This window comes from Neolamprologus brichardi, chromosome 13, assembly GCF_056152115.1.
Source record: "Neolamprologus brichardi isolate AB-2024 chromosome 13, ASM5615211v1, whole genome shotgun sequence".
In the NCBI taxonomy this organism is placed as follows: domain Eukaryota; kingdom Metazoa; phylum Chordata; class Actinopteri; order Cichliformes; family Cichlidae; genus Neolamprologus; species Neolamprologus brichardi.
The window spans coordinates 17,789,717-17,814,604 of record NC_142116.1 but is presented as its reverse complement, the minus strand read 5'-3'; the positions used below and the strand labels follow the sequence as shown (position 1 = coordinate 17,814,604).

At 39.5% G+C, this 24,888-nt stretch overlaps 1 protein-coding gene across 1 annotated transcript; it reads left to right on the top strand.

Moving 5' to 3' along the window:
- The first annotated feature begins 399 nt into the window (after positions 1-399).
- col21a1 (collagen, type XXI, alpha 1) lies at positions 400-23,970 on the top strand. The gene is made up of 29 exons (XM_006800743.3): positions 400-535; positions 4,621-4,748; positions 4,876-5,430; positions 5,604-5,769; positions 5,861-6,089; positions 7,180-7,350; positions 8,570-8,647; positions 9,771-9,845; positions 10,993-11,055; positions 11,478-11,531; positions 11,617-11,670; positions 11,761-11,814; positions 15,505-15,558; positions 15,644-15,697; positions 15,773-15,826; positions 16,176-16,229; positions 17,680-17,724; positions 17,823-17,876; positions 17,948-18,001; positions 19,020-19,073; positions 19,626-19,697; positions 20,034-20,069; positions 20,676-20,720; positions 21,134-21,166; positions 21,257-21,403; positions 21,510-21,564; positions 21,647-21,838; positions 21,917-21,994; positions 22,131-23,970. The coding sequence occupies exons 2-29, from the start codon at positions 4,652-4,654 to the stop codon at positions 22,316-22,318; spliced, it is 2,865 nt and encodes a 954-aa protein (XP_006800806.1). The 5' UTR covers positions 400-535; positions 4,621-4,651; the 3' UTR covers positions 22,319-23,970.
- The last annotated feature ends 918 nt before the right edge of the window (positions 23,971-24,888 follow it).

Genomic DNA, 24,888 nt, shown 5'->3' with positions numbered 1-24,888 from the left:
GGAGTGAGTAAGGGGGAATTCAAACAGGGGTAGTGCAAGGCATTGCTGAGCACTCTTGATCCTGGTGAGGGTACCATGAAAGAATACAATATGTGTGACTCAGTGCAGCAAAAGCTGTATGCTGCTTGTCCTGCAGAAAACTCCATGTTCTCTGGTTATGCCTTAAGCAACAATCCAAACCCTCAAAACTTGGAAAGAAGTTCTGCTCATTACTATTATTTTCCCTTTGGACTGTTGGAGATGGGTTGTCTGGTTCACTATTTCATGCTCTCCTTATCTGCTTCTCTTTCCACCCATGGTAATTGAGGGTGGCTGCGGGCCAGTAAAAGTCCGGAGTGAGGGGGGCCGGTTTGAGAGGAAGAAGGACAGAAACAGAGAAGAGCTTCTAGAAAGGGCAGGCTTTCATTCAGCAGTGAAACATGTGCACTTCTCGCGAAATCCACTTTCTGTGAATCTGGGGCTGTGAACAGTATTGATCACTGGCTCTCAATGAGAGGATTAATGGGAATTCAGACAAGTGCTTGGACGCTTACTGGTAACTTTTGACTTCCTTTCTGTTTTTACTGACTTAAAGATGCTGTTGTGCTGTATAGGTATAGGTGTGTGCATAGCAAAACAACTGTTAGCTAATTTCAAAGTGTCTGTTCATGATCACTGACATTCACATGTTGACATGATTTTCAGTCTGCTGTGTGTTATAATGTGGTAACATTGCTCAGATTTGACTGCTTAGTTTGGTGTACTAGACTTGTTGCAGTTGCATATTGAAGACGTTAAATAAGCTATCAGTCCCTTGTTTATGAAACTATCATAAAAGAATGAATGGGATTCATCTCAGGATTTTTTTTTTCCTGGCAATTTCTCCTCTCATAAAATGTTTTTTTCTGTCATATTTCTCAAATCTTTGCAAACATTCTGGATAATGCATCACTGCACTGCATGTATTGTACTCGTGCACTTTTTTTTAAACATATGTAAGAATTGCATGCATGTCAAGCACAGTCGTCTTCATAAATAAGGAATGAACTCATTTAAAAATGGAGATGTTTGCTGAAAAGCTATAGGACCTCTATGAGCTAACGTTTTACAACGCATTATTTAACCGTTTGGATTAGTTGAACAGATTTCCACGCAGAACAACTGATAGGGTTTGGCTTTCCCTTGTTGCTTGAAGAATTTGGCAGCAATAAATCCCCTCGATCTTGGCAAGTGCTGCACATGCTGAACAGCAGTTGTTGTTTCTGGAATGGAACAACTTCCTTTAGCCAAATTTGCAGCAGATAACTTTAACTTCAGCAATTCACGTGGAGTTAAAGTCTGCAGTTGCATTGCGCACACTACAGAAACAAGACAAATAGAAAAATGTGTTAATTTTCTCCCGTTGCGAGCTTAGTAATAAAAAGTGCTATCATGGTCACATTTCAAGTAAGGTGTAATTATTAAGCTTAAAATATGAGGTCTGATACTCTCATTAGTATCTGTGATGACTCAGTGTGTGTCGCCCACCCTGAACAAGTGAAATGTTATCTGGGGAAATGTGAGATATCATTTGTTCAGCAGCTTTCTGAACAGCATTTCCAGCTGGAGCTAAAGTGCTACTAAACTAAGCTTCACAAAAATTCTATTAAAGTAGAATAAAATGCAGCAAACAACAGATTCAGCACAGAATGAGTGTCTTGTGGTAGCTATTTTAGACCTTTTAACTTAGTTTTATTTAATCCTCTGCATACCAGCTTCACTGTTGAGACCATCAAAAACAAAACCTGGAGGTTAATAGCGTCTGTGCTGCCTCCAATAACACAAGAGATCAGTGCGCCAGTGGGATCATTACCTGCAACACGAGTGCACCTGTTAACTCTGCTACATTATGCATGAAGGATGACGGCACGGCACGTGCAACGTTGCTTTTCTTTATCCCTCGATGAAGGATGACTCCCTTCATCATGACTACATGTGTCTGGTCACCGTCCACAGCTGGAATTTGACTGTCTGATGGCGCAAATCATTTCCATGTGGCTCGAGCAGAGGTGTAGAAATACTCGGTTTGAGGAAAGTCAGTTGAGGGGAAAGTCATCCTGGCTGGACGCTGCCAGTGAGGGGGTTTTCCAGCAACCTCCTCCAGCTCTCTAGCGGGGGAAAAAAATTCTGAGGAAAACGGCTTGCACAACGATGGCAGCTTAACGCCTCCTTCAGCTGGTGTCACTTCCACGCTGACTTTACACAGTGGAAAAACTTAGTTATGTTAAAGAGTGTGACCGCTCTTTGCCCGCACAGGAATAAAAATACTCGTGAGGCCAGGGGTCATATCCTGCTCCGTGTGTTCGTTGACCTTCACATGTCACAATCAAAAGCTTCAAAAAGGTATATGGTCAGTTTTTTCCCATCAAATTCCTTCCACAAGGCCTGAGTCTTTTACTGCATGCGGCATATCTGGTCCTCATTTGTAACCGCTTCCTTTCAGCATGTCAGCAGTTTCTTTCTTTCACGTGTTGGGAACCACTGTAAAGGATGATTTAATAGAAGAGCCAGAGAAGCAACACACAGTTGTATGTTGCACTCTCTAGTTCATTATGCTAAATATAAAAACAAAACTTTCATCGTTTTACGGTGTTGTTCATATATCTATTAGAACAAACATAATGATCACTACACTGCAATATAATGCAACAGCATTAGTGCTTACTTGTAAAGTATACTAAACAAAATACAGACATACATATATTTTTAGTATTAAGTACTGTTAAAAGGCAAACTCTGCTTTGTGCACTTGCCTTGAAACTGCTTTATTTCAGTATCATTCAATAACATTGTTGTGCAGGTGGATAAGTAGAGGCTGGAAAGTGAGATCACGATGGAGTTTGTCAATTAGTTAATAAATTGTCAGCACGAGTGAGGCTAATGTAGCAGAGCCAGAAAAGTGATGAATAAGCCGAAGAGAGTTTAAAATAATATGGAAGAAAAACAAAAGTGATTAATCATAAGTGCAAAACACTTTAGCAGGCATCTCCCCAAACTTTCATTCTCTATGTTCATTTCTGCCAAAACTTTAAACATTTTGCCAGAGTTTACAATAACCTTACTCTTAAGAATGACCCACCTGACAACATAACTGTTGTACGTCTTTAGCAGCATGTGGCAGACACCGGTTAACATTTCTCCATGTGCTGATGGGAAAGAAGGAAGAGGAGGAGGGAAAGTGTGGGAGTGAAGCTTTTCTGGGCAGGCGTCCTGTATTTGGGCCAAGGGTGGGCAGAGATTGGCAAATGGCAGCAGATTTGAGGAAACAGCTGATAATCCCACAGGAAACACTGAGCACTGGTTTTCAGAGCAGTTGTGGTCAGAGGTCCAATGAATTGTTTACTTGGTGAAGCTGACAGAGCCATGTGAGGATGTGGTTGATGAGGCTCGAAGGGAAAATGCTTAGGTGTACTGAGGTGGCGGAGGCTGTGCAGTGAGATCGGAAAAATATTGTGCACCACATGAAGGAAGGATGCGAGGGAGATGTGAGGAGATTAGTGGTGCTTATTAGTAAATATGGAATTTCTGGAGTCACGCGGGAATTGTGGCAGCATTGGAGCGAGGAAGTGAATGTAAGCAAATGCAGGATAATAGGATTTATACCTGACAGCAGCAGCGCGAGTCAGTCATGTCATATTCTGGGTGGCTACTGAGTAGTGCTGTCAACAGAGCATGATACCCTGTAGCTTTTCCTTTTGCGGTTTAGCACTCTAGGAAAAGCGTAGTGTGAAAACTCGTCCTGCATTATGTCACAATTACATTACCTTATGTGTGGCTGATGCCAAAACATACTTTTTGGGTTAGGGTTAGTTTAAGATACCACTAATAGCATTCTACTTTGAATTTAAAGCTGCTCCAACTAATATTTATTTTTAACGTGAAATAAATCAAGTACCCAACTTTAATGTGAAAATGTCACTTTCAAGGATGAATTATTAGCTGACTCTGCAGTATCTCAGCTCTTTGCATCTTTTTAAGGTCATTGTCTTTCTGTTTTTTTCCCCTACAACTTTATTGTTTCAGTTCATTAGAAACACAGTGCGATATCTGCCGATCACCCCATCTGTCCTCTGCTTAACTTGGGCCTCAACCTGACAACAAAGTTTACAGTATAGTTTCTAATAATGGACCAAGACAGCTTGACGAGACATTGATCTCTAGTAATATCTGTGGCGAAGACAGTTCTAAAAAAGAAAAAGCACAAGGGGATAAACATTAAATGCATAACTAGAGTATGAATCATTAATTCACGCAATTGTCATGACCTCAAAGCGTAAATGTTGCACAGTTGCTTCTAATTTGCATGTGTACACAAAGCTTGAATCATTCATCATCATTTTGAAAAACCCATTATGTGGCCAACATCCTTGTCACAACTTAAGGTATTGCACACCCTGTATAATCACCTACATGTGGTTTGGGGGTGAGCCAAAATAAATGTCAGCCAAGCATTTAATAATAACAATAATAACTGGGAAAACAATAGCCTGAGTCATTACCTTTTTTCAAGGCAAGAAATACACAGTGACCATGTCATAAATACATGCATTGTCCATTTGTTTTTCCGTGCTATATAAAGCATATTTTTCCCTTTTCCTGTAGGTGCATATTTGGAACTAGTTACTGCTCCATAATGGGTTACAAATCAACATCCATGCATTGTGTGTTAAGATGCCTGTGCTTCATGCTTCTCCATTTCTTTAGTGTGGCTCAAGATGAAGACCTAAGAAGTAAGAATGCTTCTGTCTTCATTTATCACATGTAACGCATTGCATATCTAGTAGCCGTACAACTAAATATGATTTATTAATTATTATTTTTTTGCATTGCTAATTGTGCGCTTCTTGTCCACTTCAGGTTGTAGGACTGCACCATGTGATTTGGTCTTTATTCTAGATGGCTCGTGGAGTGTTGAAGATGTCAATTTTGAAATAGTGAAGCGATGGCTAGTCAACATAACGACGAGCTTCAATGTCGGGCAGAGGTTTACCCAGGTTGGAGTCGTCCAGTACAGCGACAGTCCCCATTTAGAAATACCTCTGGGGAAGCACTCCACCAACAGAGACCTCATCAAGGCGATGGAGTCCATTGAATACAGGGGGGGTAACACAAATACCGGGGCAGCTATTGAGTTTGCTACAGACAGACTATTTGGCCTCTCTGAGCGAGCGAGCGTTTCCAGAATTGCTGTTGTCCTCACAGATGGGAAGTCTCAAGATGAGGTTCTGAAAGCTGCTGAGGCAGCGAGGAAAAAACGAGTAATCCTGTTTGCAATTGGTGTTGGTCCAGAGACAGAAAAGGATGAGCTGAGGGACATTGCAAACAAGCCATTTTCAACTTATGTCTTCTCTGTTGAGGACTACAAAGCTATTTCCAGGATCAGGCAGGTCATAAGACAGAAACTATGTGAAGGTAAGCAGCTGTTGATTGTCGTCTGTGTTTTTCTTCTCCAATATGATGATGTTAAATGTGGTCAAATGTTACTCTCGTGCTAGTAGTATAGTGTTTTTTCTTAATATAATAAAGAACTCCATTTGTCATCCAGCCTCTTGCTCTGTCCTTTTTATTGCGTTTCTCTGTTACAGAGACTGTTTGTCCCGCCAGAATTCCTATAGATTCCCGTGATGAGAAGGGCTTTGATATCCTGTTACATTTAAATCTGGCAAAAAAAGCAAAGAACACTAAAGGGACACTTTATGGCACTAAGGCCTATCAGGTGACGTCTCGTGTTGACTTGAGTGAAGCTACACGGTAATTATGGATGCTTTTCACTTTTCTTTATCATCTTTATGTATGACAAAGTATGACGTGCTGACCATCTTCTATTTATTCTATTTTTCAGGAACCTTTTTCCTGATGGCCTGCCTCCTTCATATGTTTTCGTGGCCACATTGAGGTACAAAGGATCACTTGCAGAAGAGGAGTGGGACCTGTGGAGAGTACAGACACGAGATGGTAAACCTCAGATGGCGGTAACTTTAAATGGTTTTGACCACACCGTCATGTTCACAACAACCAGCAAGGCACCAAATGGGATTCAGACTGTTACTTTTTCACAACAGACAGCAAAGGTAGGTAACACTGTGTAAAGGCTGTATCCTCTGTTGTTTTGTAAAAGCTTTATTAAGTCAAAATAAGTGTTGTCAGTGTAAGTTCTCTTTGCCTTTCAAGACAGCTCCAGCTATTTCAGAGAACATGAGGATGTTTAAGAGGAAGACAGGCTAATTCAAAACAGATTTGCATTATGGGAAAAGATGTAAAGCTCATTTAGAAGCCATACAAGTGGCTAAAAGTTGGGCTATCTCAGCTTCTAAGGGTTTCATTTGGCCCATTCTGGTTCAATCTGTCTCTTGTACCTTTAATAGTTTTCTAGTTTTTACTGATGCTTTTAAGCTGTACTGGGTCATTTATCTTCTCTTCATGTCTTTGTACAACACAACAAAACAAACAGGTTAGAATATACAATAAATGCGATTTCTTTTTCAGACAGAAATACAAAACATGATCCCCACTGGAGTAAAGTTATAAGTGCAAAACATACATAAAATCTTCTTTCTTGCTGAAACACCTGATCAAAATGATGATCTTGGTTCTCACTTTTAGTTCACATCTCAAAACTGCCTGGCAGCAGTTTGCTGTTATTTGTTTATAAAACTGTGAACATCCTTAAAACTGAAGTGGAAAAATGTCCTAAATGAGTATTGTGAGATTGTATGGTAGCTATGACTGCCAAACAATCCTTATTAAAGTGTAAGGGTCAAAATCGAATCCTGATGCCAGCTTTGTATAGCTTTGAAGAAGATCAAACTGTTGCAAAGCAATGTACACAAAGTTTTATTTTAAGTTTACCTATTATGCTCTTCTTTATAGTTTGCCATATACTCACTCACTTGTTGTTCAAACCTTCTGTTTGTGAGGGGCAGCCAATGAGAAAAAGACTGTTTTCAGACAGTGAGGGGCTGTTTAAAGGCCCATTTTACAATAAAAACTAGTTTCAAACTGTGAATCATGCAGAGCTAATCTTCTAGAGTCCAAGAAAAAGAAAAAACAACACAGATCTGGCAGTGAGCATAATAGGTTCACTTTTCACGTGTTTATCATCACACTAGGTTGTTTCAATGTGTTTTGGCTATTCTCGTTTTTTTTCTATGATAAATGAAGCTGTTTGATGAGGAATGGCACCAGCTACGTCTGCTGGTCACCGAAGAGGATGTCACTCTTTATGTTGATGACTTGGAAATTGAAACCTTATCACTGGAGCCCCCTGTTGGCATTTTCATCAATGGAAAAACCCAAGTAGGAAAATATGTCAGAAAGGAAACAACAGTGCCAGTAAGTCTATGAGCATTTGGTTAATGAGTAGCTAAGCAAACTCAGTGCTGATATATGTTTTTAACTAGATCACACAATACCATGCAGTTTACTGCTACCTCCTAGGAGACATGTTTAACTCCGTGGGTGATAAATCCTTGGCAAAAATGAACCCTTTTGTTCACATGGTCTTATGAATCATTGTTTTATTTGTCTCAGTTGGCACCATTTGCACTAAAAATGTTGTATTAGTAGTGCTGTGTTGTAATTTGCTCCATAGATAGATATATGGAGGTCAGTTTTCAGTGAGGCAACAATAATCACGCTGAAAAGAAGAATAGATGTTCTCTGCACTCTAGTTTGATGAAACACAAACAATTACATAAAGGAGCCCGAGGCCCATATGCATGATATAGATGTGCGGGTTTCTCATGTCACCGTTGTGCCACAGTGTTAGTTAATGCAATAAGATTCACCAGAACTAAAACAAGACACGTGAAGAACTGGGAAGCATGAGAAAATCCTTTGTTTTGAAACTTTTATTCATTCAACATTCCTGGGAATATATTCACATGAACCACAATATTAAACACAGTGAATGTTTTTCTATGTGCTTATCCATTGTCATAAGGACCATGAATTTCTGAGCTATTTAACAATGTCAGTCATGGTATTATTTCTGAATAAACACACTTGTAATTGAAAACACATCTTTGTTATTGAGCCTTTATAAACACAGAAAGATAAAACTAGCCAATTTACACTAACAATATAAGTAAAACTCATCCAACTAGAAATTATATTACTATATTCAAACCTATTTAGGTTTAAAGTCAGTGCCATTATCAAAGCTATGTGTTGATTTGGGTTATTTTTTTAAAATGTAAATTATTATTATTATGCTCACATGGTAACTGAAGTGACGCAGTCCCTGGGAACTCCTGGAGACGTTTCACTACCAGCACAACAAACCAAATAATGGAAGAATAGCGTAACATCACTGCAGAGCATTTGTGCACACTGAGGGAGGTCTGGCAACGTGTAGCAGCTCAGCAGCCAATCAGGGCACTTATTTTTCTTCAGCAGTTATACAACAGCTGTTACAATTCATTAGTGGCAAAGCACCGATAAAACTAAAATAAGTATCGCGTAATTGGCCACATATTACAATCTGTTTGTCCCCAATATCGGAAGTTTTGTTTCTAACAACAGCCTCTTCCTTTAAATTTATTTTTCCCAGTTTGAAATTCAGAAACTTCGCATTTACTGTGACCCTGAGCAGAACAACCGGGAGACTGCTTGTGAAATACCTGGAGTTGTAAGTATATATGAGTCTGCTTGGCCCAACACCTGTTTTTCCATCCAAAAGATAACGTACTTTCACCTACTTTTCACCTCTCCTAATTACATCTGCTTCTGCTCTGCAATGCGCCCCGTGATGGCAGAGCCAAAGATTTCATCCTCGGTTAACTCCACACCTCAAGCTGTAAAGTGATGCTTTCTTTGCTGTTATTTCATCAGTAGTCCGTTGCAGCGTTACAAGCGAAGGTGTAAGCTCAGCATATTAATTTTAAGACACATCTGTTCATGCGCAGAATAATTTGCTGGAGGAGGACCCTTGGCTCAGCTTCAGACATGTTGCACTATATTTTTTATTGCCTGCTGGCTCTAACTGTGTTTGCAAAGCAGTGGCCCGTTGTTGGCTTGGGATTTGCTACAACCGCAAAAGCCAGTGCCAAATAACTGTTTTTCATGTGAAGCTGTTGGATAAAAATATCAAAAGAGACAAGATGAGAAGCCTAAAATTACAAATGCTTTCCAAGTATCGCTACTTCTCTCCTCTCTCTGTGTGTGCTTTTCAGTGGTTTGTTTGGAATCTCCAGCATTGGTCATCAATTTTCTTTTGAATGGAGGCTCTCTGACACCTACATATCCAGTGTACATATGCAAGTAGGCTAGAGCTAAACATAGTGAAGCTGTTTATATCATGTTATCAACTCTATTTTACTATTCTTAGAATTCTTAAAAAATTTAATTAAAAATGACAAGAACAATTCATATGTAAGGATGTTATTTATTCATTTGCTCGACCACAGGGGATTGTAGGGTTTTTCACTTACAATATAGAGCGCCTTGAAGTATTTGTTTGTAATTTGGTGCTATAGAAATAAAACTGAATTGAACTGAATTTTTAAAGCCTGCACTTGTCGTTCACCTTCTGATTTTTGAGAATGTGTTGTTTTTCTCTGTTTTGCATCCTTTGAATATTATATCACTCTCTCATGTTTTGCAGCTTTAAAGTGGTTTCAAGAAACTGTGATGCATATTTTCAGTTTTAATGAGAAATACCAAATAACCCAAAGACTAAACCTTAATATCAGAGCTTTGCAGATTATGTTTAGTGTGTGGCTGTGATTTCTTGTTATGCTTGGTTATTACAGTGCTCTGATCGCGCTGAACCGACTCCAGAACCTTGTGTTTGTCCTCCTGGACCTCCCGGACAACCAGGAATGAAGGTCAGTTTTTTTTTTCCTGTCTCTTTCCTCACAGTCTTTGCCTTTTGTCATTTTGCTTTGCACACAGTATATAACCATGAGATCGCTCAGACACCCTATTGCCCTGTTCATATTAAAAAAAGAGCTGAATCTAGTCACAAGATCTTTCTTTGCCTGTGTGCCAACACTGCAGACAAATTGACTTCGTTCCTGCTTTGGCATACATTGCTGCCTTGTCCAGCTCCTCAGTGTCCAGACAGCTCATTAAATATTTGCTTTAAGTTGTAGTGGACTGAAGAGATTAATTATCACAAAAGCAACTTTATCTTTAACAGTATGAATTTATGTGTAAACTCAGGAATGACAAACTGTATTAGGGCAGAACTCAAACCTTCCCTCTCTTATAGCTCAGCCTTAGTGAACTGTGTGCAGACGTCCTGTAAATGACGAGCACACATTGCACTTCACCAACAGATCAGATCCTACTAGCTTGTGAAAACAGATTGTGTCAGAAACGGTGCTGAGTGGGAAGTTTTAACACTCAGCTCTTAAGCACACAGTTACCTGCTGAAAACTAACAGTATTATAATTTATGAATGCACCAAGTGGTCTTTTTTTCTCCAGTGAGGCTTGCTATGGTGTGTTTGTGTGTGTAAGTTTGTCTTGTAAGGACATGTACGGAGTATTGTACTTTTTTTTTCTTAAACCAAACCAGACTGCTGTCAAAGATAAATACTGGGTGCAATGGAAAATTACCAAAGTGGGAAATAAAACCTACATGTTTGCCATTATTGATCACAGGGTATCAAAAAGCCCCGGTCATAAAAGCCGTTATACAAGGACCTCAGAGAGATATAAGCTTGGCAAAAGACTCTCTTTGTTAATGTTTGTGTTTATAAGGTCACCGGTATGCTTTTATTACATTTACTAATAGATCCAAAATGCTGGGAACATTGCTGGCGTGCAGATGTTCTTTAAGACCCCACATGGTGCATCTTACATTAGATAAACAAGCTTGCTAAGCATTCTTTATAGATAAATTAAATCAACACTGTGAGAAAGTTTACTGTTACCGGAGGTGTGTTAAATGGATTACTTTACTGCTTTGAGACTGCATGATACAGTTTTAATCACACATGGTTGAATAATGTCATTCCACTTTCTTTAGGGAGAGCAAGGAAGCATTGGTATTCCTGGTCAGCCTGGTCCTCCTGGTGCTGATGGTAAGCCTGTGAGTACTACATAGTTCAATATACAAACATAATCACCAACAGCAGCATCCACAACAGCTTTTGAGAAAACCAGTTGAGTATCTGTGTCCAGTAGATCATAACGGTTTTCTTCTTATTCATTATATGTGGTCGGGACTGCTTCAGAATGTTAAAACACACTGGTAAATGTGCTTACTTTCTTAATTTTCCAGTGGTTAAATAAGAAACATCTTTGCTTATAGCAGCACTGGCAACATGGTGGTGATTTTGTGTGATGAAAACTATCCAAAAGTAAACCACATGTTCTACAGCATGATCAAAAACTCAGAAAAAGCATGTGCCCGCAGCCTAGAATCACCCAGAGAGCATGCACACAGTGGAGGGGATTCAGATGTTTAAACAAACGTGTGCATCTCTTGTCTTTTTTTATTTTTATTTCAAGGGTATCCCTGGGCTTAGAGGAATTCCAGGTCTCCCAGGTTCGCCGGGAATTAAGGTAAATCAATAACCAGTGGATGAAAAGTCAGTGATAAGATAGAGTGTTGAAAATTTAAAGCTGCTTTCATGTTCCTTGTTTTAAGGGATCACGTGGACCAGATGGGTACAAAGGAGAGCAAGGGAGGCCCGGTGTTTCGGTAGGAAGGTCAAATAACACTTTATGGCGTCACGCATGATTTTGTAGCGACTAACAGACATTTTTTTTAAACACAAGTTCATTCTTTCAGGGTGAGAGGGGTATTCCTGGGTTACCGGGGCCACCTGGACAACCAGGCGAGAAGGTGCTGATGTTATTTATTATTTTCAGCTGTTGCCTCATTTCTATTCATTAATATAGTATCTAGATCCAGTTCCTTATATTTCTGTAGAAATCAGCTCAAGCATGGAAACTCTGCTATAGCTGGAAGGAAAAAAAAGAAAAAGAAACGATAGTTAAAAGTAGAAAAACACATTGAATTTTCAAGCTAAATCTTTTTTTTATGAGATCAAATGTAGGATTGAGAGGAAATCCCTGCTAGACACATCAACTTTGAACATTGTTGCATCAATCACTCCAGAAGCCATATGTTTTGAAGATAAAGCAGATCCATTGGGAGAGTAAAAAGTACAGCATCTATAGTGTGGAACAAGAGAGCAGAGAGAGCAGGAGGGTCATCGGAGACCTTTTAAATGTGTTCATATTTCCTGACTTTTGTACCGCCATTTCCTAGGAACGTTAAAAAAGAGAACCGGGGGTGCATCTTCTTTCCTCTTGGTGTCTTGTTCACCCCGAGTTGCATCTTCTCCTTGCTTCTTAGTCTATAACTCCAATATTTAAGGTAGAGGTCCTAAGACTGGATTACAAGAAGTGCGGTTAATATTTAGTTGTGGATAGACCACGTGATCTGAGAAACCAAACTAACAAAACTGATCACGCCTTGACAGAGGACTATATGTGTCACATGGATCTCAGTTAGGAATAAACCTCATAATTCTGGAAAAAATACAAGTGACTAGCAACCTGCCCAGGGTTTACCCTGCCTCTCATCCCATGACCGCTGGGAAAAGCACTTTCTGACCTATGACCCTTATTTGGACAAGTGATTTTCAGAAATTGATGAATGGAATCTCTAAGCCTTAGATGACAACAAAACCAAGTTAGGGAATCAAGACTTACCCACAATAAGTGGTGCATCAGCTAAAAAGTCACACAAATAGAAATTATGCATGCTGTTATATGATAGGATACATCATATGTACGCTGAAATGTGCCAGCCACCACAACAGGTCCAAATGAAAAAATTGAGAAAATTAAAATTTTATCCAGCAACAAGAAAGTCTAAAAATCTTCCTTGGAAGGACATTTTTTCGTAGAAATGCACCGTCAATTAAAAGCAAGCGAAGCCTAAGTGATCCAGCATTTTTTGCTTATTCGATAACCGAAACAGCAACAACAGACACAGCAGAGTCCCTTTTATGTTCATCTGAACAGCATTTTGCGTTTAGCATTGCTTTAAAGTTCAGTAAGTTAATGCAGCTGCTGCAAACTGCATCATTTCTGTCATATCATCAGTTATCAATGGGACCACAGGGGCCCCCTGCTATTTGGCTGAAGGGGAGAACAATTCAAGCACTTAGTGTTGGTCTAAAAACTTCTCTCAACTGGCTGCTGACACTTTTCTGCACCTGGAGTAAATCCTCCTGTGCCATCTGTCCCAGACACATGTGTCCAGGATGTATCACATTAGGTTTTTACAAGCTGCTGGACGGTCTTCTCGATAAGCAGACACTGCACTATTAAGCACCAGGTGAATTTATTTATTTATTTTATCCCATTTCCAGCACTCTTTTGAAATCCCATAATTGGACCTCTACTTGTGTTACATTCTTCTGGCAGACAGTGACTTACAAGAAGTGAATTTTAACCTAAGTGGAGCAAAAGCTAAATATCATCCAAATGTGGGAGTACCTCTTTTATAAACAGAGCTCTAAAAGATTTTTGTGTTACGTAATTGGTTTGGTTTGGTTTCTTAGGTTGCTTGCAGGACTCTTAAAGATATGCATGAAGATTTTACCAGGAATAGGGTCTGCCCAGATTATAAGTAATAAGGGGTTTGGAGTCAATCTAAATATGAGTCTAGATCCAGGAAACCTTTGGAAGAATTCTTTACCATTACGAGAAATGCAGAGAGACATTGTCTCAGTATCACAAACTAGTCCAGATCCAGATATCTTTCTGGATCCAGGGATTTAATTCATGGATGATGTGGAGGGAATTTTTCAACCTTGGCAGAGGCATGCAGTCTTGGATTGCTCTTGTTGAGTAAGAGGTAGCAGAGGTAGTCTGAAAAAGTGGTTTTTAGTCTCCGTCAGAAGATGGACAGAGGCTTTTCTGCCCGGACTTCACTGAAGGACATTCCACACACATTGTGAGGCCAAAACAGTGAAAAGAGCATTATTGGACTACATGCATGAAATCCTCCTAGCTGTGGGAGAAAGAATAAATATTATATCATAAATTATAACCATTTGGCAATCAGCTTTAAATAGTCTAATTAAACCAAATTTCCCTTCATGTCTGGGTCAAAAGGCGTTTCCTCTCAGCTATTGTTCTGTTTCCAATGCAGAACAATAGCCAAAAAACCTTTCTTAGCAAGGACCTACGAAAGCTTTTCTTTAGGTTCCTCCCTTTGCAGAATAAACTGTTTTCTTTGGATACAAACATGTTTCAATCTGCCTTTTCAAACTATTCCCATATAGTAAGACCACCAAGGGTGCAATCTTTTTTTCCTGGCATAGGATGTAGAGAACAGAAACATGAGATGTCTGCCAAATTAAGCCAGGAGGACATAATTCAAGGTTATGTTTGTGTATTTGCAGTCTGTGGTAGTTGTTCATGGCCACAGTCATTCATCACCCTTCAATGAACAATTTGTTGCTAATTATGTGGGCATCCAGCCTGTGATATTGATCTCTGTAGTTTATTAACACTGTAACTACAATGGTGGCATTCATTTCAGCAGAAATCAATGAAAACCGCATCTCTGCTTCGAAAGTAAACACACCTGTTAGCATGAGACCCATAGCAAAAGCTTTCTGCAAGTCGCTGGTCAGTCAGCTTATAGTGCAGTCTCCAAGACTGTCCTTCTTTTAAGCTCTGTGTTGTCATATAGGTTGGCACATCTTAGCATTTACAAGTAAAACTAAACCCTATTTATCAAAACTCACTGCAGCGTGAAGACCAACAACAAGCTTTCATAAATGCGTCTTTAATCCCTCTGCCATAGCTCATTTGATATCCATTGCAAACAAGATTACAGTATTATAGCCAAGGAGATTTCTGATGTGTTTTTTGAGAGTTGAGTATGAGCATGCTACTGGGTCATGTTTATTAAGTGAACAACAAATGGGGCTGAGACAGAAAGAGAGAAACGTCTACACTTTTCCAACGGTGTTTTTTGCATTCAGCATATTTTTGCAAACAGAATCTCAACAAAAATGTCGACAACCAAAGTCACTGAGTCAGCCAGTAACAAATGTCATCTTGGTAATGTGTTCCTTCTTGAGGCCATTAGCATAGTTTTGAATGCAGAAAAACAAGTGATGCAATTCCCCGTTTGTTCCAAAATCAGGCTTTTTTCCTTCTGAGTATGTGATAATCCAGTGACGCATTGTTCCCTTAACTTGGCAATGCATAACAGAAACTTTACTAATGTCTAGTTTTCGGTCAACAAGTGCAAATTTAAAAATATCCAATGATGCAATACAACATGCCACTCCCTGAAGTTTCAGTCTTTCAGTTTATCTAGGCAACAGAAAAGACCACTGCTGCTGCATATTTGTCACAGAGCAGACTTTACTATGAAGTTCTCTGTCTACATTAGATTAACAAAAAGTTGTTTGCTTTTCCATCAATGTATATCACAAACAACTCTGATACTCTGGAGCAGATGTTGATACACGGCTGTCTGAAGGTTAAAATCTTTCCTTAGGGTGCACAAGGGACCCCGGGAGCAGCAGGGTTACCAGGAAAAACTGGACAAGTGGTACGTGTGCACACAATCCTGAAAGTAGTTCAGAGGTTTAAACATGAAATATGCATGCTTTAACTGGCTGATTGTCTACTGTCAGGGAGAAAAAGGAAGTATAGGACCTCTTGGGCCACAAGGTCCTCTGGGAGAACCTGTATGTATAAAAAACTGAGAATCGACTCACAGCCCATCATAATTGTGTATATAATATAATTTTCTGTGATTTCAGGGTCTACCTGGGAGAGATGGAAAGAGTGGATTTCCAGGAAGACCTGGTCAAAAGGTCTGTTTGTTCTGACAGTGTAGTATGTTACAAAGCTCATTCAGGGATTAGGAGAATAATAGAGACACAAGGTTGGATGAGTGCACACACTCCTAAAAGACTTAGTTGTTCCCCTATGTTGAAATCGAATCATGCATAACCAAGTGTCCCTCTTGTTCTTTTCCAATTCCCAGCTTTTGCAAACATCGAGCATGCAGTTCACATTTTAAATAGATGTCGACTGACTGACTCAAATTGACTAAAATGTCGGGCACTGTGATTGAGCTGGCATGTAGGTATCGGAATTGAGGGCTTCTAACTATAAATTTTGATGAAATTAAATGTCAGTTTTTTTTCCAAATGTATTAAGGGAGAAGCTGGAGCCAGTGGTATTCCTGGTACTGACGGAAGGGAAGGCCATCCTGTAAGTCATAAACACACACATAGACAGTGCTGATCAAAGGTTTGGTATTTTCCAGGTTGCTTAAGATGCTGGTATTGTCTTGCAACTTTAATTGGAGTCCTAGACATTGAAGACTTGCATGAATATCATATTGTTTTTTAGATTTTAACTTTTAAGCAAAGCATTTTGAACCAGAAGTGCAGACCACTGTGACTGTGGTACATTACATAATGTTTTACAAATGTTCTAGCATGAAATAATAGTAGAAACATACAAAGAGAAGAGTAAAGTAGGCCAATGCAAGAGCCGATTTCACGGATCATGCAGGTTTGCACGTATAATGTTTTTTGGTGTATGAAGACTGCAGTGTTAACACAGTGTCAGTACAAAGACTACCCCTGACAGGCAGTAAATTAGGGGTATTTCCCCTGTAGTTCATCCCAGGATAACCCTGTTATGTAACAGACTCATGCAGTGAAAGTAACTCATCGGGGGAATGCTATGACGCTCTGGCAAATCTGTTTTAGGAAGAAAGTCTTTCAACTGGGCAGCCACCCCACTGATCATGATTATAAGCCTCATCCAAACGTTTGCGATGGGTCCGCAAAAGATGACTCAGTTGCTCCACAAGGCTGTAAGCCATTTTCCCCCATCAGAACAATAGTGCTAGCAACGTATCCAAGGAGGCAGGATTAGAACTGCGCTTCCTCAAGTTAAAACAAGATGCAGTTCTTCTTTGTAGGTCCCAACAAGGGGATTTCTTCACGTGTTGGCGAGGAGTGTGTTCACGGCAACACTATATACTCTCTCACTGCCTTCCTATCCCATTTGTCCTCTATGCACACTGAAACTTCTTTGTAAGGCTGCATCTGAAAGCATTTATTTAAGAAAAGATAACTGAAACACAAAAAAGTATAGTAATTGCTGCACGCTGACCTTAAAAACCTTTCAGTGCATTAAACCATTCACTTAAAAATTATTGCATTTATCTGCAAATACAGTGTATTTAACTGAGGTTCAGCTGAGGCACATAGGGTTTTTCCAGGGATCTATGTGGTTTAGTTTAAAGAACAAACTTAAATTGCAGGAAATAGTTTGATTTGGGGGTGATTACATTTACTAAATTGTTACTCACAAGAATTTAGCCTCAGAAAAAGCCTCAAGCTACTTTACTCTGCTTCTCATGTAAACTAACCAACCACATCTGGGAAGCATAACATTTTGGTAGGCATTTCTCCATCCACAAGGACAAGATAATGTTTTTTTATGGAGAGAAAATAACAACAATTGCTACTGACACAATGAAATGATCATTTCACAACAATGATAAGGCATAAAGTCAAACGATGCCTTCGAAATTTTATAAAAAATGCCATTTCTGTTTCTTACAATGCAAATTTGTAGCACTGATAGTCATATTGTCTTCTTTGCATTATTAAATATACTAACTGGAACACCACGTTGCTCTTAGGGTATGCCTGGATTGCCTGGAAATGCAGGCCTTGATGGACAAAAGGTAAGAGCTCCTAATGTATGTGCAAAGCAAACTCAACAATGGTTTTGCTTTATTTATTTATTTATGACTATATTTGACTGATAAGATTCTCATTAAAGGGAGAAGTTGGTGAGCCTGGACCCAGGGGCTTTAAAGGATCGACTGGACCACCTGTAAGTTAATAGCTGTTCTTGTTTATGTTTGATCTGAAGAGTTAGCAACACAGTTTTGCCCTCTTTTGCAGGGTGAAATGGGATTACCTGGTGAACCAGGTTTGCAAGGACCGATCGGACTGAAGGTAATGATTTACGCCTGTTAGAACATCATGTTTCAGCTTCTTCAAACAGCTGTGATGAAAAAAAGAATGAACTGAAATAATGGCTGACTTTGATCTTACCAACAGACATTTAATACAGGATAAACTATGAGGTTAACGTGAGTTTATCCCCCTCCATAGCCCTCGGGCTGTGAATGCACTAGTTAAAAGTGCGACACAGAGAAATCAATAACTTAAGATTAATCCACATTAATCCATGCTTGCATTAGTGAGCAGCAAGCTCAAGCTTGATTGAAACTGTCTCCAATTACAATGCAGTGCAGCTGCCTCCAAGTACAGCAGACCAGTATGGCATGATGTCATGCATCAGTATATATATTGTCCAGCCGATACTAAATGAATTGCAGCACATGATCACATTAGTTTGGATAATGTTGAATCTTTGATGCTTTCTAAGCTTTGAGGAAAAACAAGAAAAAGTACTTCGCCGGCAGCATTGCATGTTTTGTTTGGTCCCTGTTTTGCTATAATACACTTTAGAACAAGTAACGATCTTCTGGCCTCTCCAGTGGAGCTAAATTAAGCAATGATCAGGACCTAGTGCTTTCGTCAGTGGAATTTTAGTGGAAATGTAAGCAGTCTGGGCTTGTCTGGTCTGGACACGCTGTCTCCTAATCATTTTTCATTAGCTGATCTGCTTTTAACAAGCCAATGCGTATTGGTAAATGGCACACAAGTGAAAACGTAGTTTATGGACATGCAGGCACTACTTTGATTTTATGGCTGAACTTCAGACTGCAATTACAGAGGCTTGTTCAGCTGGAAAAGAAAGCACCGACTAGACACAATTAAACTTCAAACTACACAATCCCAAAACCTCATGACAGTATGCTCAAACTATGGCATGTATCACTGAAAATGAATTATGATAAGAAAGCGAAAATATCAGCCACACTCCAGTTCATAATAGGATGTGGTTTGGATGCTATCTCATTGTATTCTTTCTGCAATCTAAAATGTGTTTTATCTCTTCATTAAGGGGAATATGGGTGAAAGAGGAAGTCCGGGCATAAAAGGCACACCGGGGCTTGCGGTATGTTACCATTTAAATATGAACCAGATGAGCAAGTTCTTTTGGAAGCTGATAATTAATGCAGTATATAAATCAAAACCACAGTACACACTGATTAGCCACAACATTAACTACAAACCACACTGACAGGTAAAATACATTATTTCCTTTATTTAAAATGGAATGTTCTAGTGGGAAACATTTGGCATTTAAACTTTGATGCATACTACATACCTAAACGGTGTTACAGACCACAAAGGCAGACAATGCACCCTGCCACACCACAAACACTGATAAAGAACTGCAAAAAGAAAATGACAAACTCCTATAGAAACTCCTCAGCTGCAAAACCCATTGAATACCACAGCATGACCCCACAGAGGCCCTACTCATTAATCCAGAAGCTCTACAACCCTGTGCTAGACCCTACAGGACACCCTGACAGGTCCTATGCTACTGTTTTGAAGGGTCTGGTTATGATGTTCTGGCTGAACAGCATCTTTCTTAAATAACAGTTATTTCTTTTGTTTGCTTCCATTTTTAACTACTGGGTTTAACTGAATGCTTTTAAAGGGCATTGCAGGGCAACCAGGAAGTCCAGGTCAACCAGGGCACCCAGGCATGCCAGGAATGAAGGGAAGCAAGGTATTTCCATGATCTGTTTTTGTTGATATCACCAGAATTTTGACATCTAGTCAGAAATTCAAAGTATTCTCTTGATTCCAGGTCAGGGTTAAGTCTGTTTAGATTTTGAATTTTAAGTCCATGGTCTGGAGAAATGGCAGTTATAAAAATGACTGTACACTCATATCAATTAGCCGTAAATCACAATCAGTTTTGTAGGTAATATTTGTAATTTGTACAAAGACGCTACAAAAAGTCTGGTGTTAGTTTTCTTTTTGTGATATGCACAGACTTTAGTGTGTTTAACTTTAAAAGCATGTTATAAAATGAAACTCTGTGCCTTTGTTGTTTTCACAGGGACAGAGGGGGAACCCAGGTGAAAGGGGCGACATGGTAAGATTCAAGACAAAATTATATTGCACTCAGCACAAGTTAAGCAGATCAAATAATGGTTAGAAAAGTGAGAACACAACCTCTGTTTTAAATTACATCACCATTGGGTGTTGGATTAAGATTTGCTTCTGTCCAAAAACAGCAATTACAGTGAAACCATGGAACCTCAAATCAAAAGTCTATTCCAGGCTTGTGTCTGCTGTCTGGAAGGATGAACCTCTCCTGATGGAAGGTTTTTTGGACATAGAATTCACAATAGTTCAGTCTACTAATATATTTACAAATCATTATTATCACATCTTGTATCTGGATTTGGAAGCTTTCACGTCAGCTTTACTTGCTTTTTTGGAAGTTTCTCTGATCTGGGATGTAAACAACATGTTTTTTTAATTTAAGCAATGCTAATGAGAATGAAATGGCTACACCCTACATTAAAACCCAATACTACTATAAATATGTGTCATTCTTCCTGTTTTAAGTGGAATTTTTGATGGACAGCACCATCTACAGTACTTTGCATATACAGCATTGGCTGAAGTCTGAAACCTGATTTTATGTGTTATTTTTTTTTATAATCTAATGTTGACCTAATGATTTCCGCACCAGGGGATGAAAGGTGAAAACGGAGAGCAGGGGCAACCAGGGGGTGTGGTGAGTTAATTTTGAAAGGCTTTGTTGCATCATAACTACACGTGTAAGAAAACAGTTTCTGGTACAAATGCATAGTTTAGCATCACCGATTCATGGCCCAGTCCACCAAAATACTTACTTACCCGGGTATTGAGATTTAACTAAATTTGGACAAGAAAATCAGTAGATAATATTTTTTCTTCAATACCTCCAAAAATCAGATTATCTGTCTATATTTTGGAGTTTGATGCCCTACTATTCTAGTTTTTTTTTTTTTTTTTTTTTTTTGGGGGGGGGGGGGCAGGCATACTCCTAAACACACAAATGCTAATAAGTGGTACGTAGTGAGAATGATAATAGTAAATGTCAATTACAGTGCTTTTCAGAATGTTTTATCATCTTTTTAAATTATTTATCATTACTTTGATTGACAGGGATCAGCTGGTCCAATGGGTCTGAAAGGAGAGGTATGTCAAGCTCAATAAAGCAATTACCTTACCTCAGTGTAACATGAATAATAACTAGTATTACTAATAATGGGGTGGTATCCTTGCCAGAAAGGGACAGCAGGGGATCTGGGGCAGAGAGGTCAAGAAGGTCAAGTTGGACGACCTGGACAGCCAGGTCAGTCAGGCCAACCAGGCCCCCGAGGGTTGCGGGGAGATATGGGCCCTCCTGGCCCACCTGGACCCGAAGGAAGATATGTACGTGTGCCTTATACTGTACTAACACCTTGTTTGTAATAGGTTTTTTGTAATCGTGTTATGTATAACTTAGTGGTTGGTCGTGGTCTATCACTTTATATTGCAGTTAAGTGCAATGTCAGACAATCACATTCGGCAGATATGCAGAGAGGTTCTTCAGGGTACGTATCATTTTAAACTACCTGCTGAACATTTTTTATGTATTTTCCCCAAATGAAACTATCTCATTATCAATCCTTCCAGCTGAGCTGCCTCTATTGATACTGAGCAATCAGCAGAGTAGCTGTACCAGGTGTCAAAGTCAGCCTGGATCTCCTGGCCCACCAGGTCCAATGGGGCCCCAGGGACTCAGAGGTCTTCCTGGGCTTAGTGGTTCTAGGGGACTGCCAGGCCGCCCTGGTCGGCCGGGGTATCCTGGGATTAATGGTCTCAAAGGTAAAATAAAGGTCAAGTTAGTCGCATATCCTAAAACTTTCTGCACAATCTCTCTAACAAGGACACTTGTGTTTGCAGGAGAACCAGGTTTCAAAGGGGAGAAGGGGAGCCCTGGTCGGGTCATGATTGGAGATCATGGGCCTCCTGGACCTCCAGGTAAAGAACATCACAGATTTATTTGTCATTCATTTGATAAGGTCATGTAAAAGTGCAGAAGCACTTTTAGTGGATATCTGGTATTTAGCTTTCAGCTGTGTTCCATTGTGGTTGCTTGTTATTTATATCTTCACAGGTCCAATGGGTCCGGAGGGACATGGTAAACCAGGTACTCCAGGCAAACCTGGGCCCCCTGGTCAAAATGGCCCAGAGGGTAAAAGTGGTAATCCTGGCATCCCTGGTGAGCCTGGTGTGTGCGATCCATCCATGTGCTATGGAGGCATGATGAGGCGGGATTCTTACAGCAAAGGCCCAAACTATTGACACAAGGCAGCATCACTGCAGGCACCAGTGTAAAGCTGATGCAGAACAGATATTCTCAGGAAGATCTCACCATTATAGTTCCTCTCTGACATGGAAACAAAACGTACCTCTTCTGACACCGTTTATGTGACACCTTTTAAGCATCCCAGTTTCTTTGATGGTATTTTGTATTATTAGTCATATGGCTTTGAACATTCTTTGAAAATTTAATGGTGTTAAGAGGATTAATGATTGGCTCCAGTGAATACCTCTTATCCAAGCACCTTGTATGAGGTATCAAATGTGCCAGCCATGTAACGCACAGTACTCACTGCATTTAAGATTACTACGCATAGACTCATGCACACCATCTATGAACACACTACAGCTAACAGTTTGATGGATGTTGTATTAGGTGCAGCATACCAAACGCCAGCAAACATAAATGTCTAATCAAGATTTTATTGCATATCAAGAAAGCTTATTATGGTTTTCCAACACAATCTTACCAAATCTTCTGCTTTGCTGACAAAAAACACACACCTGTTTACTGTTTGAGCCTTATATTTAATCTCGATGAAGAGATGAATTTATAATTAGAACTAATGAGAACACCTTTGAGTCTGAGGTGTTTGTCAATCCTGCTGTTGTCTGAAGCTGTTGGCATTTAGTAAGCTCAGAGGAAGGACCCATTTTGAGCCATGCCATCATTTACTTTGAATGAGATTTATGGCATGCACTGCATTAACATCAACTAATTACATGCATACCTACTTCAAAACGTGAGGTGTAGATTGTATGTGCAGATTACACATACAGTCAATTATGTTGAACATTATTTACATGCAACCTTTCGATTCTTGTGAACACCACACCTAAATAAACCCACCATTTCCAGTGTGACACCTATGAGTATAAGGCCTATGTGTACATTGTGAGTCTGTGCAAATTGTTTGTGAATGCTAAATGAACGGTGATTGTTTGGTCACATCTTAATAAGGTGTTACTAAAGCATTTGACTGCAGTTGGCTGACATATTTGACTCCTAATAATCTTGAAGTTTGTACTGTATGTCCCTGTGGCTGGTACACTTTCTTATATTGCCCCCTTGTGTTCCTTCACTGCATGTTGCGTTATAAGATTTTACTGCACATAGGGCAGGTGCCACATGTTCCACTAAAAAACAGAACAACAAAAATCAACACACATACACACACATGAAAAAACAATGATGATTTGTGAATTGATTCGTGATGAATTATCACAGAAATGAACACGTTTTAGCGCAAAACTGTGACTTTGATATCCTCTTGCTGAGTACTCACTCCTGGAAGCTCGAGTTCATAAAGCATTCTGACTTTTGTGCGTGAAAACACATCACCCCGGTTACCCTCCTACTGCAATACTTCTCCATTCATTGCCATGTCTTATTTGTTCTATATTTAGGATGTAAAATATATATATATATAAAAATGTTCCATCTATGAACACACCAACACTTTAGTTTCACATTTTAATCCATTTATGTTCCCCCAGCTTACCTTTCATTACTGTAGCAGGTTGTTTTTTTAATTTATAAGAGAGGCACATCACATTTCAGCAGTGACCTTTCTTAAACATCTTTTGTAATGTTATTATTTGGTGTGAAGGTATGACTTTTGCCATTTTTATTTTCTTTTTTAAAAACTAGAATTAAAAAAAAATATTTTAAAGGATTTGTGAACTTTGTTTGGCTTTTGCTGTCCTGTCTCTGAACTAAAGCGTTTATTTCTGCTCTCCTATCACATCACTGATCTCATCTTTCACATGGAATCGTGGGTGTGGTTTGCACTTGGGAGTTTCCACTCAAAGTGAAGCATCAAAAGGGGATTAAGTGCGGTGATGGGTTTGGAAGAAAAAAGAGGAGAGAGATCATCGCGTGGCTCGTCGAATTAGGACACACTGCTTTAGGAAACTTGGATGAGCGCAGCTTCAGCTAAAACGCTCTGTGACTGGCAGGGAAACTTCAGTCACTTCAGGTTCAGGTTTTTACGCTAGATGGCGCTATGTGGCAACATCTTAGTATGCGTATGAATTTTTCTAAGAAGACTTCCTTTTCCCCCTTTTTGGACAGTAGCCACTCATCACACGTGAATCCCTCTCTGTTTATATGTTTAATTATCCCAGCACGGCGGCTTTCGCTTGTGTTTATTTCATGTCCCATGAGGGTGGAGCTTTCTGCAATAAACTTAAATACTCATGTTTAATTCTTGCTGTTGAGTGAATTTATGTAATTTTAAATTAAAGCATATAGCCACGTGCGGTATGTGGTTTACAGTAGGCCTTTATCTCCTCCCGTCCTGAATTATGGCTTTACTATATTCTCCTTGTTTGTTAGTGTATTTAATATTTCCATACCTGTGAATCCTCCATACATGATAAAAATATGACCCTCGTTGTTTTGCGGTGGACGCAGCTGAAACCCTCTTTTATGAAGACTTCAATAACTTGAGGTGATTAAAAGGCTCTGTCATTATTCTTTCACTCGTTAAGAAGGCCTCTCGGATTTCAAGTGTCTCCTTTTACACTCCTGAGCCGCCACATTCATCATG